Genomic DNA, 22,084 nt, shown 5'->3' with positions numbered 1-22,084 from the left:
CATCTTTTCCATTGTGGTTTGTCACAGGATTTTTTTAAAAATTAATTATTTGGTTGTGTTGGGTCTTCACTGCTGCACACGGGCTTTCTCTAGTTGCATTGTGTGGGGGCTACTCTTCGTTGTGCTGCACAGGCTTCTCATTGCAGTGGCTTCTCTTGTTGCGGAGCTCAGGCTTTAGGCACGCAGGCTTCACTAGTTGTGGCACATGGGCTCAGTAAGTTGTGGCTTGTGGGCTCTAGAGCACAGGCTCAGTAGTTGTGGCGCACGGGCTTAGTTGCTCTGCAGCATGTAGGATCTTCCTGGACCAGGGATCAAACCCGTGTCCCGTGCATTGGCAGGCGGATTCCTAACCACTGCGCCACCAGGGAAGTCCCTGTCACTGGATATTGAATATAAGTCCCTGTGCTATACAGTAGGACCTTGTTGTTTAGCCATCCTATGTATTATGGTTTGCATCTGCTAATCCCAAACTCCCAGTCCTTCCCTCTTCTAACCTTAGGGTTAGTTTTAATTTTTTTTTTTTAACGGAGGCAATAAACTAAAAAAATCTATCAGCATTGCAGCTGGTAGTAAATGAGAAAAAGTGGACTTCAATGTCACAGTCATCTTACTGTCCTTTTTTTAAAATATATATTTAAATTTATTTATTTATGGGTGCATTGGGTCTTCGTTGCTGCATGTGAGCTCTCTCTAGTTGCAGTGAGCGGGGGCTACTCTTTGTTGTGTGCAGTGCGAGGGCTTCTCATTGTGGTGGCTTTTCTTGTTGCGGAGCACAGGCTCTAGGCGTGTGGGCTTCAGTAATTGTGGCTCGCGGGCTCTAGAGTGCAGGCTCAGTAGTTGTGGCTCACGGGCTTACTTGCTCCGCGCTATGTGGGATCTTCCCAGAACAGGGATTGAACCCATATCCACCATGCATTGGCAGGCGGATTCTTAACCATTGCATGACCAGGGAAGTCCCTTACTGTCTTCTTAATAGCCTTCACATTTTAGTCATTACCAAATACTTTATAACTCATTGTTCCTAATGCAGGCATTTGTATGGAGTTTTTTGGTTTTTGTTTTTTTCTGGTACACGGGCCTCTGTTGTGGCCTCTCCCATTGTGGAGCATAGACTCCGGACGTGCAGGCTCAGTGGCCATGGCTCATGGGCCCAGCTGCTCCGCGGCATGTGGGATCTTCCCGGACCGGGGCACAGGCCGTGTCCCCTGTATCAGCAGGCAGACTCTCAATCACTGCGCCACCTGGGAAGCCCTGTGTATGGAGTTTTTAAAATTGAAAGACAATGATGATAAGGATAAAGCTGTTAAAATATGATGATATGTGATGTTACTTGGTATGTTTCTTACCTAGAACTATATGTGGATATTTCCTTTTGAGTGTTTATGCAGTTCGTTTCTCCATGGTATACTGACTACTAGAGTTGCTAAGTGACTTTTGTTATTTCTACGATGTCCATTTTCTATAGGAGTCCACTTTTTCTCATTATTACCAGTTGCCATGCTGATAAAGTAGTGCTTTTCTAGTTTATTACTTCCAGTTTTTTACGGATCAACGACAGGGTCCTACTGTATAGCACATTACTGTAAGAGATTGTATTATTGTTTACTTTGTCTGATGCTTGTTATTATTACTAGAGTGTACTTCTAATTAGAACCAGAGGACTGAGTTATAGTAAATCCTTAGTGGCAGGGAACTAAAAAAGATGCTTTTCTGTAACTAAAAGTAACCCAAAAAGGTAGTATCAATTTATGTCTAACAGATGATTTGTAATAAGAAATCTTTATCAAAATAAGAATATTTGGGAATTTGCTATAATTCAGGAAAGGGTTTAAGGGATAGATAGAAGTAAGTTCTTTAGGGGAAGTAGTGGGTTGGTAGTGGATATATTCCTAAATGACTGAGCTTTTTTGATATTGGGGAAAATACTAATTGGATATGGTGGTATCTGTATCATTGCTTTGATGTTGAAGTATACTTATTGTATAAAAGCTTGGAGACCATATGAGTCCCATAATCTTCAGGAGAAGTTGATAGATCGTCCTGTGAAGGTGAATTGAGAAACCAGCCATTTGTCTTCTCATTTCTTTTGTCTGTTGTGAAGAAGACAAAAGAAAAGGGTTGTCATACTTGTTTTTTTCTCACTAATAAACCTGAACCTCAAAAGAACACTTTTCCTCCTAACCCTAACAACAGGTATACACTTAATAATTATTTTTAGTTTTAGTGGTCTGTGAAAGTTATTAAAGATTCTCCCTTAATGCTATGTCTGTAGTTTTAGTACTTTAAAAAATTGTGTGTGTAAATACAGTAGCACCAAGCAAGTAATTTGCCAATCTCTTTTTTAAATTTTATGATGAATACATAATATAGTCAGGGTTTCTTCACTTTTTCATAGTAAAAGCAATTACAGTAGGTAAGTTATTTATGGTATTTCATTTGTGCTCAAAGAATGCAGCATTTTAAAACTCTATGATAATTTTTAGGCCTCGATGGGTGGTTCCAGTTTTGCCGAAAGGGGAATTAGAAGTGCTTTTAGAAGCTGCTATTGATCTTAGTAAAAAAGGTGAGTTTATATTATACTGTACTTTTTATTATGTATGCTATTATATATTTTTTCACATTAAAAAAAATTAATTTATTTATTTTTTGCTGCGTTGGGTCTTTGTTGCTGTGCGTAGGCTTTTCTCTAGTTGTGGCAAGAGGAGGTGCATGGGCTTCAGTAGTTGGTGGCTCACGGGCTCTAGAGCGCAGGCTCAGTATTTGTGGCACATGGGCTTAGTTGCTCCGTAGCATGTGGGATCTTCCCGGACCAGGCTCGAACCCATGTCCCATGCATTGGAAGGCGGATTCTCAACCACCGTGCCACCAGCGAAGGCCCCACATTGTTTTTGAAGGCTTTGTTTTTTTCAATTATAAAATCCTAGACTACACTATATCGCTAAACTTTCTAGTAGGGCTTATGTATATTAAACTTAGAGCAGAATGTTCATAGAAACCTTAAGACAGCCTTTAAGGACCTCTGAGTCCTTTAAAATGTAATGCAGAATTTTATATGACTATTCATGTTTCTTAGAACAGGATCTGTTGTTTTATGTTTTGAAAGAAGTTGTTACTCAAAAGTCAAAAACATTTTTTAGAATGTAATAGATTTAAAAAGTCTGTTATGTGAAAGAGTACACATTATAGCATATTTTACAGTTTATAAACTGTAAAACATTATAGAATATTTTACAGTTTAAAAACACTGTGTGGCCATATGACTTCAGATATTTTTGTAGTTTTTTTTTGGTACCTAAACCATTTATATTTGAGAAATATGTTAATTTGCAAAATAATTCAGTAAAAAATATTTTAACTCAGCCATTTGAATCACTTACTAAAAAGCCAGTGAATCAAATGACATGCTAATGGAAGCCCCATCTGTTATTGTCTTTGTAATAAGCTGTCAAGATTGTATGTTTGACATTTTTTTAAACACAAAGGTTTTTTCTGAGAAAGATAGAAAGTCTTGGGAAATAAGGGTGTTTTGTGTGTGTGTGTGTGTGTGTGTGTGTGTGTGTGTGTTTTAAAGCAATTAACAAAATCTGTTACCAGATGTAAAAGTTTTGTGTTGCAACACATCATTTTTCAATGACTTTCTTCTACTAATAGGTGCACCTGAATTCTTGTAGCAAATGACTAATTTTGTTGTATATTGTACTTGATTAAGGCCTTAAAGGCCAAAACAAAGGGCAGTAGCATTATATTTTCTGGTTCATCCAATGAGGAGTTGAAATGGGCTATCCACAGATGTATTTACTGAGTGTAATGTCATTAGGCAAATTTTTAACATCTGTGATGCCTTGGGAAATCTGTCTGTCTCCATGGCAAGGGTAATAATTTTATTTAACTTATAGAGACCTAACATTTAAAGAATGTTTCATGATTTTTTTTTTTTTGCGGTACGCGGTCCTCTCACTGTTGTGGCCTCTCCTGTTGCGGAGCACAGGCTCCGGATGCACAGGCTCAGCGGCCATCGCTCACGGGCCCAGCCGCTCCGTGGCATGTGGGATCTTCCCGGACTGGGGCACGAACCCGTGTCCCCTGCATCGGCAGGTGGACTCTCAACCACTGCGCCACCAGGGAAGCCCTCATGATTTTTTAAAAAAAATCTTACAGACATAATCTAGTGTCCTATGAAAATATCTTACCAGATAAAAAATATTTCTCAACACTCAAAAAAATTTTATTGTGGTTAGTTTGGGTTGTATTTATTTATTTATTGAAGGGTTCATGTACTAGACATGTTTTAGGTCCTGACAATATGTGATGAACAAAAACTGAAAATGCTACTTAGTTTAATAGCATTGCCATTCAGTGGATGTATATCATTTTCAGGGGCTTTTCTCCACTTTTTTCTGGGGTCATGGTTACTGTATGAAGCAAAGTTTACATTTTTATGGAAGATCCTGGGTTTAACTGACATACCAATAAGTATATAATCGAAAGCACAGTATACTTTATTGTACTAATTTAGTTTCTGAGTTAAGACGAGTTACAAGTTGTCTTTTTGGATGAAGGGACATGAGTCTGCTCTATTAAATCACACAAAAGTAAAAAGAAAATTCTTAGATGCCAAGAAGTGAGAGAACTAATTAGAAAGACAGGATTCATCTTTTAAATTTTTTTTCAAGTAAATTTATTTGTTTACATATTTTATTGTTTTTTGGCTTCGTTGGGTCTTTGTTGTTCCACGTGGGCCCTCTCTAGTTGCAGCGAGCGGGGGCTCCTTTCTTTGTGGTGCACGGGCTTCTCATTGTGGCAGCTTCTTTTGTTGCGGAGCACAGGCTGTAGGTGAATGAGCTTCAGTAGTGGTGGCTCGGGGCTCTAGAACGCAGGCTCAGTAGGTGCGGTGCACGGGCTTAGTTGCTTCGTGGCATGCGGGATCTTCCCGGGCCATGGCTCGAACCCGTGTTCCCTGCATTGACAGGTGGATTGTTAACCACTGCGCCACCAGGGAAGCCCCTCATCTTTTAAATTTGATGATAAATAATTTACAGGCAAATGAAGTTTTTAAGTCACTGTTTAAAAGTTTGAACTGTTACTTTCAGTGAGTAAAAAGAAATGGTTTGTATTCCTGTCTACCCAGTAATTGTCTTTGTTTTAAAGTCTAGTTTAAAAGTCTAATTTCAGAGCATTTTCATCGCATTCATTAATTTGATGTAATTTTATACAACTCAGTGTTACTGAAGTTTATTGAGTATAGTATTTCATTTTTCTGAGTTACATGTTTTCAGTGTAAATAAGTTACCATTTAACCTCTCTTGGTAATGCCCTGCCTTGTTTCAAAAGCTACAGTACTATTTTTTAGTTGGAAACCATAATAGTTCAAAACAGTTTAATGATATAACTGGCCAGAGAACTTTTTACATTGTGTCAGGTTTAATTTTTTCACCTTTTCTTAGGTCTCGATGTTAAAAGTGAAGCATGCCAACGTTTTTTCAGAGATGGGCTAACAATATCTTTCACTAAAATCCTTATGGATGAGGCAGTGAGTGGCTGGAAGTTTGAAATTCATGTGAGTCTTATAATTTATTTTGGAGACTCAGGTTTACATGGTGATCCCTGTGGGTTTGTCTGGAAAACATTACTGTGAATAATGTATCAACTCTGCTGATGTATTTGATTCAGTTAAAGGTCTTTTAGAATGAGCTTGACATTTTGAGTTATGAAACCTTTGCTTCATCTCTCACCTGGAACCCCAGGTCCCTGTGACCTTATGTAAGATACCATATTTCATCAAATGTATTGGGTTGGCCAAATAGTTTGTTCAGGTTTTTCTATAAGATGTGATGGAAAAACCCAGACAAACCTTTTGGCGAATCCAATATGTGTTGTTGATTGGTAGAGTCCCCCTGATTTATTTACCAGTAAGAAAGATAAATACCCCAGATGGGGAATATAATAGGAGACTCCCAGTATAGATGGCTACCAAAGGGTGTGTACAATTTCATTGAAAATGTAGCTGGTAATTAAACTCATCATGTAGAAATGATATCTTGCAAGATATCTTGCACAATTTAACCTTGGCAGTGAGTAGAGAGAAAGAAAATCATCCCTAGGAATTTAAAAAACTAGTATGCCCACAAGTTTGTGGTATGAATTCGAACTCAGTTTTAATAGCAGAAGTCAAACAGAATTTAAAGTAGTCTAAGATTGGTTGTATCTTCAAGTGACTGCATCAGGAAACACAAGTACTCTAAGGTAACACCTTCAGTCTAGGACAAAATTAATTCAAGCTACCATTAATTCTAAGATACCCTCATATTCCAGAGATTTTGAAAGTGAAAAAGTATGCATCTTAATAGAAGCATTGAAGCACTATAATTATTCCAAACCTCTGGTTATTTATAAAATGGAATTACTCAAAAGTTATGAAGTAAACATATACTTTTTTTGTGAATTTCAACCTAGAAAGTATAACTTAGACATTTCCCACAAATACTTGTGGCTTATTATATAAATCCTTACATTTTCTGATTTGATGTGAATTTTTAGCTGTAGAAATAGACATTTTGGGAAGGATCTGTGAGTTTTGAATTGAGGCTTAGATTACACATCTTTGGGTCTTTGTTAATTTACATGACTTAAAATGTTTAAGTCATGGATTTTGGAATTACTGCCTCTAGAGTAGAAACTCCAAAAAAAGAAAATGGTAATTTGCATGTTCCTGTGCACATAGAGCAGAAATAGACAACCTCTGGTGCCTACTTCATTTGTAACCCTTCTCAAATATCTTTTGAAATTGGGTGCAATACTATTATGAAGTAAGTATAAATTTATTTTACTGATATATCAGTTTGATCTCAGTATTTGTTAAATGATCATATGTATAGAAAAATGTTGTGAGATCATTATTAACAAGATTTTAATGTTTCATTGTTTGAAATTGCAATGTTTTCTCTTACTGAATCAACTTCTCCACCCCCAATATAAACAGAGGTGCATTATTAACAATACCCATCGCCTAGTGGAACTTTGTGTGGCCAAGTTGTCCCAAGACTGGTTTCCACTTCTAGAACTTCTCGCCATGGCCTTAAATCCTCATTGCAAATTCCATATCTACAACGGTACACGTCCATGTGAATCAGTTTCCACAAGTGCTCAATTGCCTGAAGATGAGTTATTTGCTCGTTCCTCAGATCCTCGATCACCAAAAGTGTGTTGGTTTGTTATTTTCAAAATTAAATATTAAAATTGTTTTATCATAAAACTGTAGAGTCATTAACCTCCTTTTAACTTAATGATCAGCACATAACCTTGTTACATGCTGCTTCTTGGGGCCTTCACAGTTGTCTTATATTCCTCAGTCAGTAGTTTGCCGCAAAGTCTTGTGTATCTGTAGTTCTTTCTGTGGTTTTCTTGAACTGTCCCTGCTCCTTTCTGTCGCTTTCCCTATCCTGAGTTCCAAGCTCCTTTTGTTTGTCTGATCTGCAAGGTAGGCAATAGAAACAAATTTCTCAGGCAGCCCACAGTTTATTAATGTTGCAAATTCAGTCCTCTCTGCCCTTTCCAGTTTATGTAAAAGGATTAAAGATTAGACCATTGCTTCCCTTAAACTACGTTGCTTTGGGGAAGGAGTAGGCATTTGTCAGTAAAAACACAATGAAATTGCCTAACTTTTGAATGTGACTTCTTGATTGAGCATTTGCTTGGTTGCTCTAAAATGTGGACTGATTTTCAGAGCTCCTATAAAGTTATTTAACAAGACCAATGCTTTCAGGCTTCCTATTCGGAAGTCTTCCTACTGTCAGTCTCTATATTAACCCTTTAAAAAAGGGTTATGGTAGGAAATAAAATGGGAGGAAAATGCTATAGTGCATTTATTCAGGAAAAAAACTTGATTTACAGGAGGCTCGTAATAGGTTACTATCAAAGCTAGAATTGAGATATACCAATGTAGTCTTCAGTTAGCATTTTACATGTGCTTTGAATACTTTTTTTCTGTTTGTAATTATTTTCTGTTTGTAGAAATTATTTCTGCCTCAGATTGTTAGTTAAAAGGCCTCTGTTCCTAATTTTTGTTTCTGTTAATACTTTTTCCCGTAAAATTTGGCTTTTTAAAAGATAAGATTTAAAGGTCCTTCTTGTGCACTTATGCTTACAATATGATTTTTATATTTACATAATGTTTAAACTCATTTACATCTTTCTATAGCTGTGTTTTTAGCTACGAAAACTTAATTTCTGTTCACCAGACATACGGGATGTGAACAAATACCAGCCATGCCACTAGGAACTACTTCGTAAATTAAACCTATGCTGCCTCTGGCTCAAGCAATACAGAGAACAGAATACAATAGGAAAAGTTCTAAGTCTCCATAAATATTTCTGTGACCATTTAATACAAATATTTTGTATTCTTTTAAAACACGGCTTTACATAATTATTTTATTGAATTTCTTATTTCAAACAAAGGTATTTCAAATAGTAGCTTTTTCCATTCTTAAAGGAAAAAATTAACTCATCGACTCTATTGCAGGGTTGGCTCGTGGATCTCATCAATAAATTTGGCACATTAAATGGGTTCCAGATTTTGCATGATCGTTTTACTAATGGATCAGCATTAAACGTTCAAATAATTGCAGCCCTTATTAAGTAAGTTAATTTTTAAAATTAATATTCATTGTACTGTAGAGATTTATTTTATGGCCTTGAAAATAATTGAATTTCAGTTTTCTATTCTGTTAATTTTTTTTAAGTGTTGAAATTAGTTTGGGAGTTAAGTCTTGGTAAAAATACTGGATATCACAAAAGTATTGCTTTTTCCTTATTTCAGACCATTTGGACAATGCTACGAGTTTCTCAGTCAACATACAGTGAAAAAGTACTTTATTCCAATTATAGAAATAGTTCCACAATTTTTAGAAAACTTAACTGATGAAGAACTGAAAAAAGAAGCAAAGAATGAAACCAAAAATGATGCCCTTTCAATGATTATTAAATCTCTGAAGAATTTAGCTTCAAGGATTCCAGGACAAGAAGAAACTGTAAAAAATTTAGAAATTTTTAGACTGAAAATGATACTCAGGTAAGAGATTTCCTTCTGTAAATAATTACTTGCTTGGTTTCTTGTAGTGATACTCAATCCAAATTTTTCTTACAGATTATTGCAGATTTCTTCTTTTAATGGAAAGATGAATGCACTGAATGAAATTAATAAGGTGATATCTAGTGTATCATACTATACTCATCGACATGGTCATCCTGAGGAGGAAGAGTGGCTGACAGCTGAGCGAATGGCAGTAAGCCTCTTTGCTTCTTTTAGGAATAAGAATCTGCTTAACGAAAACTAGTACCGGTTAATGTTAGAACAAAATCTAACCTGATATTAGGAGATTGACTTAATTGTGAGCTATTAAATACTAAAACTTCCTTTATAACAGTAATTACAAATGATTGGTTATTTGGAAGTGATAGGCTAACGTATTGTGTCTTTGGTAAATTTATCATTATTAAATGTGGGTAGGTGTTCATGATGTAGTTAGTTTGGTGGTTTGGATAAATGAAGTGGATAGAGGTGATCTTTAGAGGGGGTCCGTGCTGGAATCTAGTGAATGAATTGGTGTGGTGATAAATTTGCAAATTCAGTTTAGAAGTTTTAAAATGGAGATTATACTTAAAGGAATAAAATCTTTACAGGTAATGTCATGAGTTTAATAACTTCATTTTTAGAACACCTGTATCTATATCATTTTGACATTGATGTATGATAGATATTTTTGTATATTTTAGTATTGGAATGAATAGCATACAGTAAGTTATAGTAATAAGTTATTCAGTAATAATTTTTGAATGTATATTCTGTGCCAGCACTGGGGTTTATCTGTGAAGAATAATCTCTACCTTAAAGGAGTCTTCAGTTTAGTAGTATAAATGATCAAACTGTGATAAAAGGTTCTTTGAGGACATATGGTTGATACTGAGAAGTATTACAACCTAGAGCCAGGTTCAGATTCAGTGTTGGGAGTCAGCTCTCCTGTCTCCCATTTGCCTGCTTTGTGGAATGTTGAGGAGTGATTGCTCAAAATATTGTCCACTAGTCTTAAATTGTTCTCAGTCTTTTGACAGATGAAGAAAATGTAAATTTGTAAATTTAAATTTACATTGTAAATGTAGATTTACAATCTAAAGCTGATTGTAAATATAACATTGATTGCTCTCCACAGATAGTTTGAGAAGTGTTTTCTGTAGCATATTTAAGGGAACATTTCTGTATATGAAAAAGTAGATTCCATGCATTTATTTATTGTACTATATAATGATTTTACATTAAAACAACAATAAGCACATTACATTAGTGGGTTATACTTTGTAAATTTATCACATCTGTGGGAGCATTTGTGTTTAAAACTGGATCCTATATAATTATTGTAATGTTATACATTAAAACAACATGTAAACACATTATGTTAGTATGTTATAATTTGTGAACATAAATGTGATTTGGGTTTTTGAATTCCTATTAATGTTATTTAGAAGTCTGAACGATGTTTTTAATTCTATGATTTTTGCAGTTTTGCTGAGATATATGCTGACACAATAGCACTGTATAAGTTTAATGTGTACAGCATAATGACTTGTCTTACATGTGTTGTCAAATGATTATCATAAGTTTAGTTGACATCCATTGTCTAATAGATTTAAGAAAGAGTTTTTTTCCTTGTGATGAGATGGCAATCTAATGTCTTAGCTTTCAAATAAACTTTACAGTAGTGCTAACTCTAGTCATCATCATTGTTGTCCTTCCCATCCCTAGTAGTTACTTATCTAATGACTGGAAGTTCGTATATTTTGATCACTTTCATCCAATTCGCCCTCCCTGTTTTGCTTTTTAAAAAACTTTTCTAACTTACTGCTTTGAAACAAAATTTTCGTATTATATTTAGGAATGGATACAGCAGAACAATATATTATCCATAGTCTTGCGAGATAGTCTTCATCAACCTCAGTATGTAGAGAAGCTAGAGAAAATTCTTCGTTTTGTGATTAAAGAAAAAGCTCTTACATTACAAGATCTTGATAATATCTGGGCAGCACAGGTAAGGAATTTAAAATGCCATTTTAATTTTATAAGCAAGATACTAAAAATTAAGTATCTTGTGGTAGTCATTGTGTAATGGTATGTGAGTTTCTTGATCTAAACAGAAATCCTGCCAAGAATACTTGAATACAAGAATACAAGAAAATAAAAAACAAGTTTCCCCCATCATGACACCCTTTGCTGAAGGGTGTAAATTATAAGTTTTATATATATATATATATATATATAAAATATATGGATTTATAACAATTATATCTTTTTTCTCTGAGATTTGTAACAATTATAAATTGCATTTTTTTTCTATGAAATATGTAAAGAAACACATGTTACAAAAGTGGTATTACTATATTACAAAAACTTATGATTAAGGCCTTCCCTGGTGGTTCAGTGGTAAAGAATCTACCTTACAATGCAGGGGATGCAGGTATGATCCCTGGTTAGGGAACAAAGATCCCACATGCTGCGGGGCAGCTAAGCCTGCATTCTCAACTACTGAGCTCCCACACCTCAACTGGAGAGCCCGCGTGCTGCAAACTACAGAGCCCACGTGCTTGAGAACCCACATGCCACGACTACAGAGCCCACATGCCCTGGAGCCTGCGTGCCACAACTAGACAAGATAAAACCTTCATGCCACAACTAGAGAGAAGCCCGCGCACTGCAACGAAAGATCCTGCATGTCTCAACGAAGATCCTGTGTGCCTCAACTAAGACCCGACACAGCCAAAAATAAAATAATTTTTTTTTTAAAAACCTTACAATTATTACAGAACATTTAAACTTTTCATGAGGATAAGTAACATTTTGGTTTCAGAACTATTAATGTATAATTTAATTACCTTAAATGGCAGATGTTCTTCATGGGTCAGTTGGGAAGTAACATAAGTTCTGACTTACAAAGCTTTTTTTTTTTAAAGAGAAACCAACAAAATGCTCATTTGCTGTCATTGAGCACTTAAGCTTTCAGTGTGGAAACAATCCACCATTTTGCCTTATTTTCTCTAAATTTTATTTTTAAAATTCTGTAATAAACTTTCATATGAATTTCTGAAGAGCGTTACCACTTATATTAAGAATTAAATATCAAATGAGTACAAACAGCAGCTCTAAACCATTTAAAGTATTAGGAATTTTGTTTATAACCACATTAAGCAGGTAGGAATATTGTACTAATTAATAGAGGTTGATACAGTACAGCTTATTTCCTGTTTTTATTCAAATTTAAGTATAATATGACTTTTTGTTTTTATTTTTGTCCTAAATAAATATTATTTATTATTATTTTTTTCAACAGGCAGGGAAACATGAAGCCATTGTGAAGAATGTACATGACCTTCTGGCAAAGTTGGCCTGGGATTTTTCTCCTGAACAGCTTGATCATCTTTTCGATTGCTTTAAGGTAGTAGCTCAAATAGTAAAGCAGTACCATTTCACTTTCAGTAGATTCAGTTAATTAGATATCTTTTGTGTTGGCCAAAATACTTAGTAACACATTTCATTAAAGAATCTCTTAGAAATAAGAATTGGTTGTTATATATTCCAGTCAGAATGCAACAGTTTTTATTATATTAATAATTTTCTTCACAAATACAGAATCAACTATTTTTCTTTCAGTTAGTTTCCTCTGCCAATTTTTGATTTTGCTGTAGGTTAAGATAAATTGTAGAAATGCGGGGAAATGTTATCTGTTATAGTGGAAAGTGAGACATGATAACAGATGTGGAGACAAGACACTAAAACACAGTGTTTCCTTGGGCTAATGCACACAGGCAAATAGAAACGAGATTTAGCAGGAAGTTCAAGACTCTAATGTCATATCTGCCTTGGTATATTTGGGCACTTGAAAAGTTTCTCTGTAGTTGTTAAGGTTGATTGGAGAATTTGTGAATCAAGAGCTTAAAATCATATGTCATTGTTCATGAGTGATTATTCCAGTAACCACAGGACTTAGAATCACAAGATTTCTTATTTATAATAACTATTGTATTGCTGATAGCAAGTTAAGTTGGTACAGCCACTTGAGAAAACAGTTTGGCATTATCTCTTAAAATGAAGGTTTTTCATAAACAAGACCAAAAGGCAACCCTTAGAATGGGAGAAAATATTTGCAAATGAAGCAACTGACAAAGGATTCATCTCCAAAATTTACAAGCAGCTCATGCAGCTCAATAACAAAAAAAAACCCAATCCAAAAATGGGCAGAAGACCTAAACAGACATTTCTCCAAAGAAGATATACAGATTGCCAACAAACACATGAAAGAATGCTCAGCATCTAATTAATCATTAGAGAAATGCAGATCAAAACTACAATGAGATATCATCTCACACCAGTCAGAATGGCCATCAAAAAAATCTAGAAACAGTGGCGCAGTGGTTGAGAGTCCGCCTGCCGATGCAGGGGACACAGGTTTGTGCCCTGTTCTGGGAAGATCCCACATGCCGCGGAGCGGCTTGGCCCGTGAGCCATGGCCGCTGAGCCTGCGCGTCCAGAGCCTGTGCTCCGCAACAGGAGAGGCCACAACAGTGAGAGGCCCGCGTACCGCAAAAAAAAAAAAATCTAGAAATAATAAATGCTGGAGAGGGTGTGGAGAAAAGGGAACACTCTTGCACTGTTGGTGGCAATGTAAATTGATACAGCCACTATGGAGAACAGTATGGAGGTTCCTTAAAAAGCTACACATAGAGCTACCATACAACCCAGCAGTCCCACTACTGGGCATGGACCCTGAGAAAACCATAATTTGAAGAGAGTCATGTACCAAAATGTTCATTGCAGCTCTGTTTACAATAGCCAGGACATGGAAGCAGCCTAAGTATCCATCAACAGATGAATGGATAAAGAAGATGTGGCACATATATACAATGGAATATTACTCAGCCATAAAAAGAAATGAAATTGAGTTATTTGTAGTGAGGTGGCTGGACGTAAAGTCTGTCATACAGAGTGAAGTTCAGAAAGAGGAAAAACGGATACTGTATGCTAACACATATATATGGAATCTAAGGAAAAAAAAAAAGTCATGAAGAACCTAGGGGTGAGACGGGAATAAAGACACAGACCTACTAGAGAATGGACTTGAGGATGGGGAGGGGGAAGGGTAAGCTGTGGCAAAGTGAGGGAGTGGCACGGACATATATACACTATCAAACGTAAAATAGACAGCTAGTGGGAAGCAGCTGCATAGCACAGGGAGATCAGCTTGGTGCTTTGTGACCACCTAGAGGGGTGGGAGGGAGGGAGACGCAAGAGGGAAGAGATATGGGAAAATATGTATATGTATAACTGATTCACTTTGTTATAAAGCATAAACTAACACACCATTGTAAAGCAATCATAGTCCAGTAAAGATGTTAAAAAAAAGTGAAGGTTTTTGTGTCCTATGACACAACTATTGTATTTCTGAATGAATACTTCGAGAAACTCATCATGTGTGTGACAGGATACATGTTCAGCAGTGTCTTTAGCAGAATTATTTGTATTAGCCCCAACTGGAAGAACTCAAATGTCTATGAATAGTAAAAGGATAAGTAAAGTGTGATCTAATCCAGCAGTCTCCATTTTGGCACCAGGGACTGGTTTTGTGGAAGACAGTTTTTCCACGGGGGAGGGGGAATGGTTCAGTTGGTAATGTGAGCTATGGGGAGCGGTAGATGAAGCTTCAATCACTTGCCTGTCGCTCACCTCCTGTTGTGCAGCCTGGCTTGGGACCCCTGGTCTAATCTAATAGTGGAATGCTACATGACAGTGAAATTAATGCATTAGAACAACTGATCAAATGGGTGAATCTGCTAATATGGTGAATTTTTTAAATTTACTTAAACTTTTTTAAAAATTTTAATTAATTTATGGCTGTGTTGGGTCTTCGTTGCTGCAGTGTGGGCTTTCTCTAGTTGCGGTGAGCAAGGGCTACTCTTTGTTGTGATACACAGGCTTCTCATTGCAGTGGCTTCTCTTGTTGCGGAGCACGGGCTTTAGGCGCCTGGGCTTCAGTAGTTGTGGACACGAGCTCTAGAGCGCAGGCTCAGTAGTTGTGGTGCACGGGCTAGTTCCTCTGCGGCATTTGAGATCTTCCTGGACCAGGGCTCAAACCCATGTCCCATGCGTTGGCAGGTGGATTCTTAACCACTGCGCCAACAGGGAAGTCCATGATGAATTCTTTTGTACATACTATTTTAAATCCATTAAAGTATATCACAATTGGACAAGAAAATCAATATTGAGAAGTTGTGGATACTCTAAAACTTAATTTAACAGAAAACTTCTGAAATGGTGATATATCAACAATACTAGCCATAATGGTAGAAGAATGGAATGGTGTCAGTTTCTCTTTTTAATTCAAAGATTCTCAAATGGTCTAACTATAATTGTAATAAAAATTCCATTATTTGTGCATTGTCCCTTTGGCTCATCAGATGTCTGTTATTCAATAAGAAGCACTATTTTGTGAGGGGCTGGTAAAGTGATGTTTTGTATAGTGTATTTCGTTGTGTCTTGAAAGATCTTACTAAAGGCGCCTTAAAGGAAGAATGGAGTATAGGTCGGCTAACGGTTCTTTATAGTTTGTAACTAAATGATCCTGACTTATCCTCAATTACCTTTGGTTATGTTATTGCTCAAACACTAGTCTCTACTTATTTGAGTTCTTAGTCGTCTTTGTCTTCCAGTGTTTGTACTAATTTAGTCCTTTGACAGTGGAGTTGTCACTTTTTTCACAGTCTCATGAGTTTGAAATTCTTTCTCATTGTGGTGGTCTTCATGTTCTTAGTCATTAATGAGATTGAAAATGTTTTTACATTTTTTTAAACTGATTTTATCTCCTTTTTGGTGAATTGTATACTCATATTTCTCCTGTTTACTTTTCCTGTTTGTTTCCTTATTTCATTGATTCCTAAGGTTTTTTTGTATCTCTGTTGCTCACTCCTTGTCCATGTTTTTAAAGTATTTCTCATAGTTTTATTAGCGTTTTTCTGAATCAGTATCCAAACATATTATGAACTGTACGATTGGCTCGTATGTCTGTTTTTCTTATTTTAGCCATCCTAGTGGAGTTGAAGTAGTATCTCATTGTGGTTTTGATTTTGTATTTGCTTAATGGCTAATGATGTTAAGTACCTTCTTACATGTTTATTGGCCATTTGTGTTTTGTGTATCATCTTTGAAGAAATTCCCACTGATACGTACTCATTTGCCTCTTTTTTTTTTTTTGCCATACGCGGGCCTCTCACCGCTGTGGCCTCTCCTGTTGCGGAGCACAGGCTCTGGACGCGCAGGCTCAGCGGCCATGGCCCACGGGCCCAGCTGCTCCGCGGCATGTGGGATCCTCCCGGACGGGGGCACGAACCCGCGTCCCCTGCATCGGCAGGCGGACTCCCAACCACTGCGCCACCAGGGAAGCCCTGCCTCTATTTTTGATTTATAAGAATTCCCTATACAATGTGTACACAAGTCTGTTAGTATTATTTGCAAATATTTTCTCCTCTCTGATGGTTTGTCACTCTCTTGGTGTCCTTTTTGTAACACAAAAGTTAATTTTTTAAAAAAATTCAGGTGAATTTCATATTACATAGAATTAAATGTTTTAAGTAACTATTTAAAAGTGTATGATTCAGTGAAATCATAGTACATTCATAGGGTTGTGCAACCACTGCCTTTGTAAGAATCCAAAACATTTTCCCCACTCCCCTTATTTCTCTTTCCACCCTTCCTCCCTGACCCTGAAAACCAGCAATCTGCTTTCCTTCTCTACAGATTTACCTATTCTGGATAAAAGTTTTAAATTTTGATGAAGTCCAGTTTATCTCCTTTTGGGACGGGAGGGGGACAAAATTTGGGGGGTTCTTGTACTTTTGGTTTCATATTTAAGAAATTATTTCCTAATCTGTGGTCTCAAGGATTTTTTAAAAAATATTTTTAGCTTTTATATTTAGGCCTATAATCAGTTTTGAATAATTTTTTTGTATATGGTGTGAGGTAGAGTTCCTAGTTCATTTTTTTGCATGTGAATATTCAGTTGTTACATCAATGTTTGTTTAAAAAAATTTTTTTAATGGAAATGTCCTGGCGTTTTTGTTTAAAATCAGTTGATCATAGGTGAAAGGGTTTATTTCTTGGCTTTGTGTTCTCTTCCTTTAATGTATGTTGTATTTTATTCCCGTACTGCATTGCTTTGATTGCTGTAGCTTTGTAGAAAAAATTTTAAGGTTGTTTTGGCTATTATAGGTGTTTTGAAATGCTGAATGAATTTAGAATTAGCTTGTCAATGTCCGCAAAGAAGGAGGTTGTTGGGTAGCTGTAGCTTAGTTTGTATTATATTGCCATCGTAACAATATTAGCCTTCCAGTGCATGAATGTGAAATATGTTTCCATTTATTTAAAGATGGTTTTTCAGTATTTAAGTCTTCTTTAGTTTCTTTCAGCAGTTTATTAAAAGTGTCTATTGAAATTTTTAACCGGAATGTGATTTATTTTTTGATGTTACTGTAAATGAGAGGTTTTCTTTATTTTGGGATTGTTCCTGCCTAAAAACATACCTACTGTATAGAAAAATAATTGATATTTTGGGTTTTTTGGTTTTGTTTTTATAAATTTATTTATTTATTTATTTATGGCTGCGTTGGGTCTTTGTTGCTGAGCGTTGGTTTTCTCTAGTTACAGCGAACCGGGGCTGCTCTTCGTTGCAGTACATGGACTTCTCATTGTGGTGGCTTCTCTTGTTGCGGAGCGTGGGCTCTAGGTGCACGGGCTTCAGTAGTTGTGACATGCGGGCTTCAGTAGTTGTGGCACACGGACTTAATTGCTCCCCGCATGTGGAACTTCCTGGACCAGGGTTCGAACCCGTGTCCCTGCATTGTCAGGCAGATTCTTAACCACTGCACCACCAGCGAAGCCCCAACAATTGATATTTAAAATTTTTACTTTGCATGCTGTGACCCTGTTAAATTTATTACTTGAATGTTTTTAATGAATTCCATATCATTTCCCAAAAATGATAGTTTTACTTCTTCCTTTCCAATCTGAATACCTTTTCCCTCCCCTCTTCCATAATTGTCCTACTCAAGGTAAAGCAGGGTGTTTAAATAGTTGGTGAAAGTAGGCGTTTAGGTAGAAAACTTTTAGTCTTTCACCATTAAAGATGTCGTTAGCTATGGGGTTTTTGTAGATGCAGTTTGTCAGAATGAGAAATTTCTGTCCTATTTCTAGTTTATTGAGTATTTTAATCATGAAAGGGTTTTGGATTTTGTCAGTTGCCTTTTCTGTGTAAAGTGAGTTGTTGACTTTTTGTCATTTTTTTGTCCTGTATTAACACTGATTGGTATTTTGTATGTTCAAATAATCTTGCACTTCTGAAATAAATTCCACTTGCCATGATGTGTAATGCTTACCTATGTTGCTAGATTTAATTTGTGAGTATTCTATTGAGGATATTTTTACACTTCTTACTGCTGAACTTTTTTTAAGTTAGCTGTAATTTACATTGTCACCCACAATTAGGAGTAATCCATTTTCTTTATCTCATTGCCAGATTTGGATATATTCACTATTTTATTTTTTTCTGATAGGTGTGCAGCAAAATCTTATGGTTTTAATTTATATTTCCTTAATGGCGAATACGTTGCATCTTTGATACACTGACATATGTATCTTTGTTGAAGTATTTGTTCATACCTTTTGCCTATTTTATATTTGGGTTGTTTGTTTTCTTTAGTTTACAGAGTTCTTTATGTATTCAGCATTCTAGTTAATTTTTAGATATGTGCAAGTATTTTCTCCCAGTCTTAAGTTGTGTTTTCATCCTCTTAGTAGGCTATTTTGCTAGCAAAGTTATTTGTTTTGACGAGGTCCTATCTTAATGGGTCATGCTTATGGTGTCGAGACCAAGGACTTGTTGCCTTGGTCCCAAGAATTTTTTGGGAAAAAAATCCCAGAGAATTTTTACTGTATTGTGTTTTCTGAAATTTTTATAATTTTACAGTAAAATCTGATTCATTTTAATCTAAGTTTCATTTAGATATGAGACAGATTGTGGGGATTTTGGTGGTTGTGTTTTTGTGTGTGTGTGTTTGTTTTGGTTTTGGTCTCTTGTGTATTTTCAATTGTTCAAGTACCATTTGGTGAAAAGCCATCTTCTTGCCTACATTAGGTTAAACCTACATAAGGTTTTGCACCTTTGTCAAGTATCAGTCAGGTATATTTGTATCAATCTATTTCTAGGTTCTCTGTTCTGTTGCATTTGTCTATCCCTTTTCAGTACTATGGTTTTGATTACTGTTTGCATATAAGTTTTGAGGTCAGGCACATAGATTCCTCTCACTGTATTTGTCTTTTTTTCAAAATTGTTTATTCTAATTCCTTTGCATGTAATTTTTAGCATAATCTGGTCTAATACAGTGAAAAAATCTTGCTGGGATTTTGACAGAAATGCATGAAACCTTTCCATCAATTTGGGGATAATTAACATTTTTGCTATCTTGAATCTCCCATTCCATGAACATCATATACCTCTTTGTTGATTTAGATCTTTGAGTTCTTATGCGTTGTGTAGTTTTTAGCTTATAAACCCTATAACAGTTTATTTTACACTTAGGTATTTAAATATATTTTCTGAAGTGACTGTAAATGTTACTGTATTTTCAGGGCTGATATCTGTAAGTTTATCACTACTGTGTAGAAACTATTGAATTTTGTTATGTGTATTGATACCCTGTGATCTTAAATATAGGCATCTTTAAATTTCCCCCCCCGAGTTCCTTGAGATTTTTTTACATACAAAATCATATCATTTTCAAATAGGAAGAGTTTTTCTTCTTTCTTCCCAATCTTCCCATCCAGATCCAATCTGGATGTCTTTTCTTTTTCTTCCCCTACATTAGCTAGAATTTCTTACACAACGTTGTTTTATTAAGATATTAGGGAGACAAAAACATTCATGTTTCACTATTAAGAGTAATGTTAAGTATGTTATTCACAGATGACCTTCCTCAGAGTTGAGAATTGTCTACTCCATTTCTATTTTCTGAGAATTTTTGTCATAAATAGATGTTGAGTTTTGTCAGATTTTTTCCTACATTGATTGATGTGATTGTATCATTTTTCTTTTTTACTGTTAATGTAGTAGTACAATAATTGTTTTTCACTTATTGAATCAGCCATCCATCCCTGCAGTAAACCACAGATGGTCATGTCCTATTCCTCTTTGTATCTTGCTGAATTTCAGTTTCTAATATTTGTTGAGGAATTTAAAATCTATATTCATGAGGGATTGTTTGTGTCTGTGTATATCAAGGTATTAATTCTTTTATAGTGTAAATTGGAAAGTGTTTTCTCCTATTTTCTGGAAGAAATTATGAACAGTTGGTGGTACCTTAAGTGTTAGGTAGAATTTTTCAATAAAACCATCTTGGTTTGGTGATTTTGTTTCTGGAAGTTTGTAAATTATGAATTTAATTTTCTTAATAGTTCTATTCAAATTATCTATTTTATGTTTTATGAGTTGTAGTAATGTGTTTTTTCAGTGGTGTAGTTCATTTCATATAAATTGTCAGATTTATTTGTTGAATTGTTTCTGTTATTCCCTACTATCCTTTGATGTCTGCAATGTCTGTAGTGATATCTTTGTTTATTCTTGATGTTGGTAATTTGTGTATGCTCAACTTCTTCCCTTTTTCACAATACTAGAAGTTTGTTAGATTATTGATTCTTTCAAACATCCAACATTGCCTTTCTCTGTTGTTTTTCTGTTTGCTCTTTGTTGGTGTTTGTTCTGTTCTTTGGTATTTCATTCCTACTGCTTTTGCTTCAGGCTTTCTCTTGCTTTTTCCAGCTTTTTAAAATAGTTTAGATTATTTATTTAAGCATTTTCTCCTTTCTAATTTATGCTTTAGTGCTACTTATTTTCCTCCTTCCATTGCTTTCATAACTGCATATATTAGGTAAATTTTGTGTATTGGATTTTCATTTACATTCAGTTGATTATGTTTTTTATCTCTATTAAGGTGTCTCTTCAACAACATAGAAACATGTTTTGTTTCCAAGAACTAGGAGATTTTTCTGTCTTCTTGCTGTTACTGACTTACGGTTTTATTCCACTGTGATAGGAAACAGTCTGATTTCCATTCTATTAAATTTGTTGATTTTTTTTTTCATATATGGGAAATGGTTTGTCTTGGTATATTTTCTGTGGGTACTTTGAAAAGAAGGCCTGTTCTGCTGCATATGGGGGAAGTGTTATCTGTAAATGTCAGTTAAGTCCTGGTGGTTGACGTTCCTGTTGAGTTCTGTATTTTGCTGATATTCTGTTTAGTACTGTCAGTCGCTTAGAGAGGGTTGTTGATGTCTCTATTATGGACTTGCCTATTTCTTTGTGGAGTTCTCCTTTGTAATATATGTATTTTTGATGCATGCAAGTTTAGTATTGCTATGTCTTGATGGGCTTACTCTTTTTCAATATATAATGTCCCATTTTCTCTCTGATAATGTATTGTACTTTGAAATCTATTTTATTTAATTCGGCCACTCCTGCCTTCCTTAAATGCTTGTGTATTTCTACATCCATTTACTTTCAACCTGCTTTCATCTTTATACTTACAGTATAAAGAATCTCTGTTAATCTTTGCTTTGTATCTGGTATATTTAGACCTTTTATATTTAATGTGATTATTGATACATTAGAGTATAAGTTTGCTATTTTATTTTTGGGTTCTGTTTGTTCTCTCCTGTTTTTCTTTCTCTTTTTCTCTTTATTTTCCAGCTGTCCTGGGAGTTATTTGTACACTTTTTAGGTTTCTTTTTTTTTTTTTCTTTTTCTTTTCTCTTGCATATTACAGTGTCTCTGTATGGCTGCTTTAACATCGGTTCTAAGATTTGTCATCTCAGTGTTGATGTCTTATTTTTTTTTCTTCCAATTTAATAGCTTCCTGATTCTTGCTATGTTTGAGTAACTTTCAGCTGAAACCTAGGAGTTTTTATATTATAAGACCATGAGACTAACCTGTTTTTTAA

General features: G+C 35.4%; 1 protein-coding gene across 4 annotated transcripts in view; it reads left to right on the top strand.

The window, feature by feature from the left end:
- Nucleotides 1-22,084, top strand: part of LOC137217798 (ubiquitin carboxyl-terminal hydrolase 9X-like) — a 145,172-nt gene that overhangs the window by 28,482 nt on the left and 94,606 nt on the right. For all 4 annotated transcript variants that reach the window (XM_067724757.1, XM_067724759.1, XM_067724758.1 and 1 more), the window contains exons 4-11: nucleotides 2,484-2,563; nucleotides 5,445-5,557; nucleotides 6,980-7,198; nucleotides 8,522-8,637; nucleotides 8,819-9,070; nucleotides 9,146-9,284; nucleotides 10,929-11,081; nucleotides 12,378-12,482. In XM_067724757.1, coding sequence (XP_067580858.1) covers nucleotides 2,484-2,563; nucleotides 5,445-5,557; nucleotides 6,980-7,198; nucleotides 8,522-8,637; nucleotides 8,819-9,070; nucleotides 9,146-9,284; nucleotides 10,929-11,081; nucleotides 12,378-12,482 — 1,177 coding nt within the window. The remainder of the gene's footprint in view (nucleotides 1-2,483; nucleotides 2,564-5,444; nucleotides 5,558-6,979; nucleotides 7,199-8,521; nucleotides 8,638-8,818; nucleotides 9,071-9,145; nucleotides 9,285-10,928; nucleotides 11,082-12,377; nucleotides 12,483-22,084) is intronic.

The sequence above is a fragment of the Pseudorca crassidens genome, chromosome Y (genome assembly GCF_039906515.1).
Source record: "Pseudorca crassidens isolate mPseCra1 chromosome Y, mPseCra1.hap1, whole genome shotgun sequence".
In the NCBI taxonomy this organism is placed as follows: Eukaryota; Metazoa; Chordata; class Mammalia; order Artiodactyla; family Delphinidae; genus Pseudorca; species Pseudorca crassidens.
The sequence above is the reverse complement of the archived record's forward strand: the minus strand, read 5'-3'. Positions and strand labels throughout refer to the sequence as shown.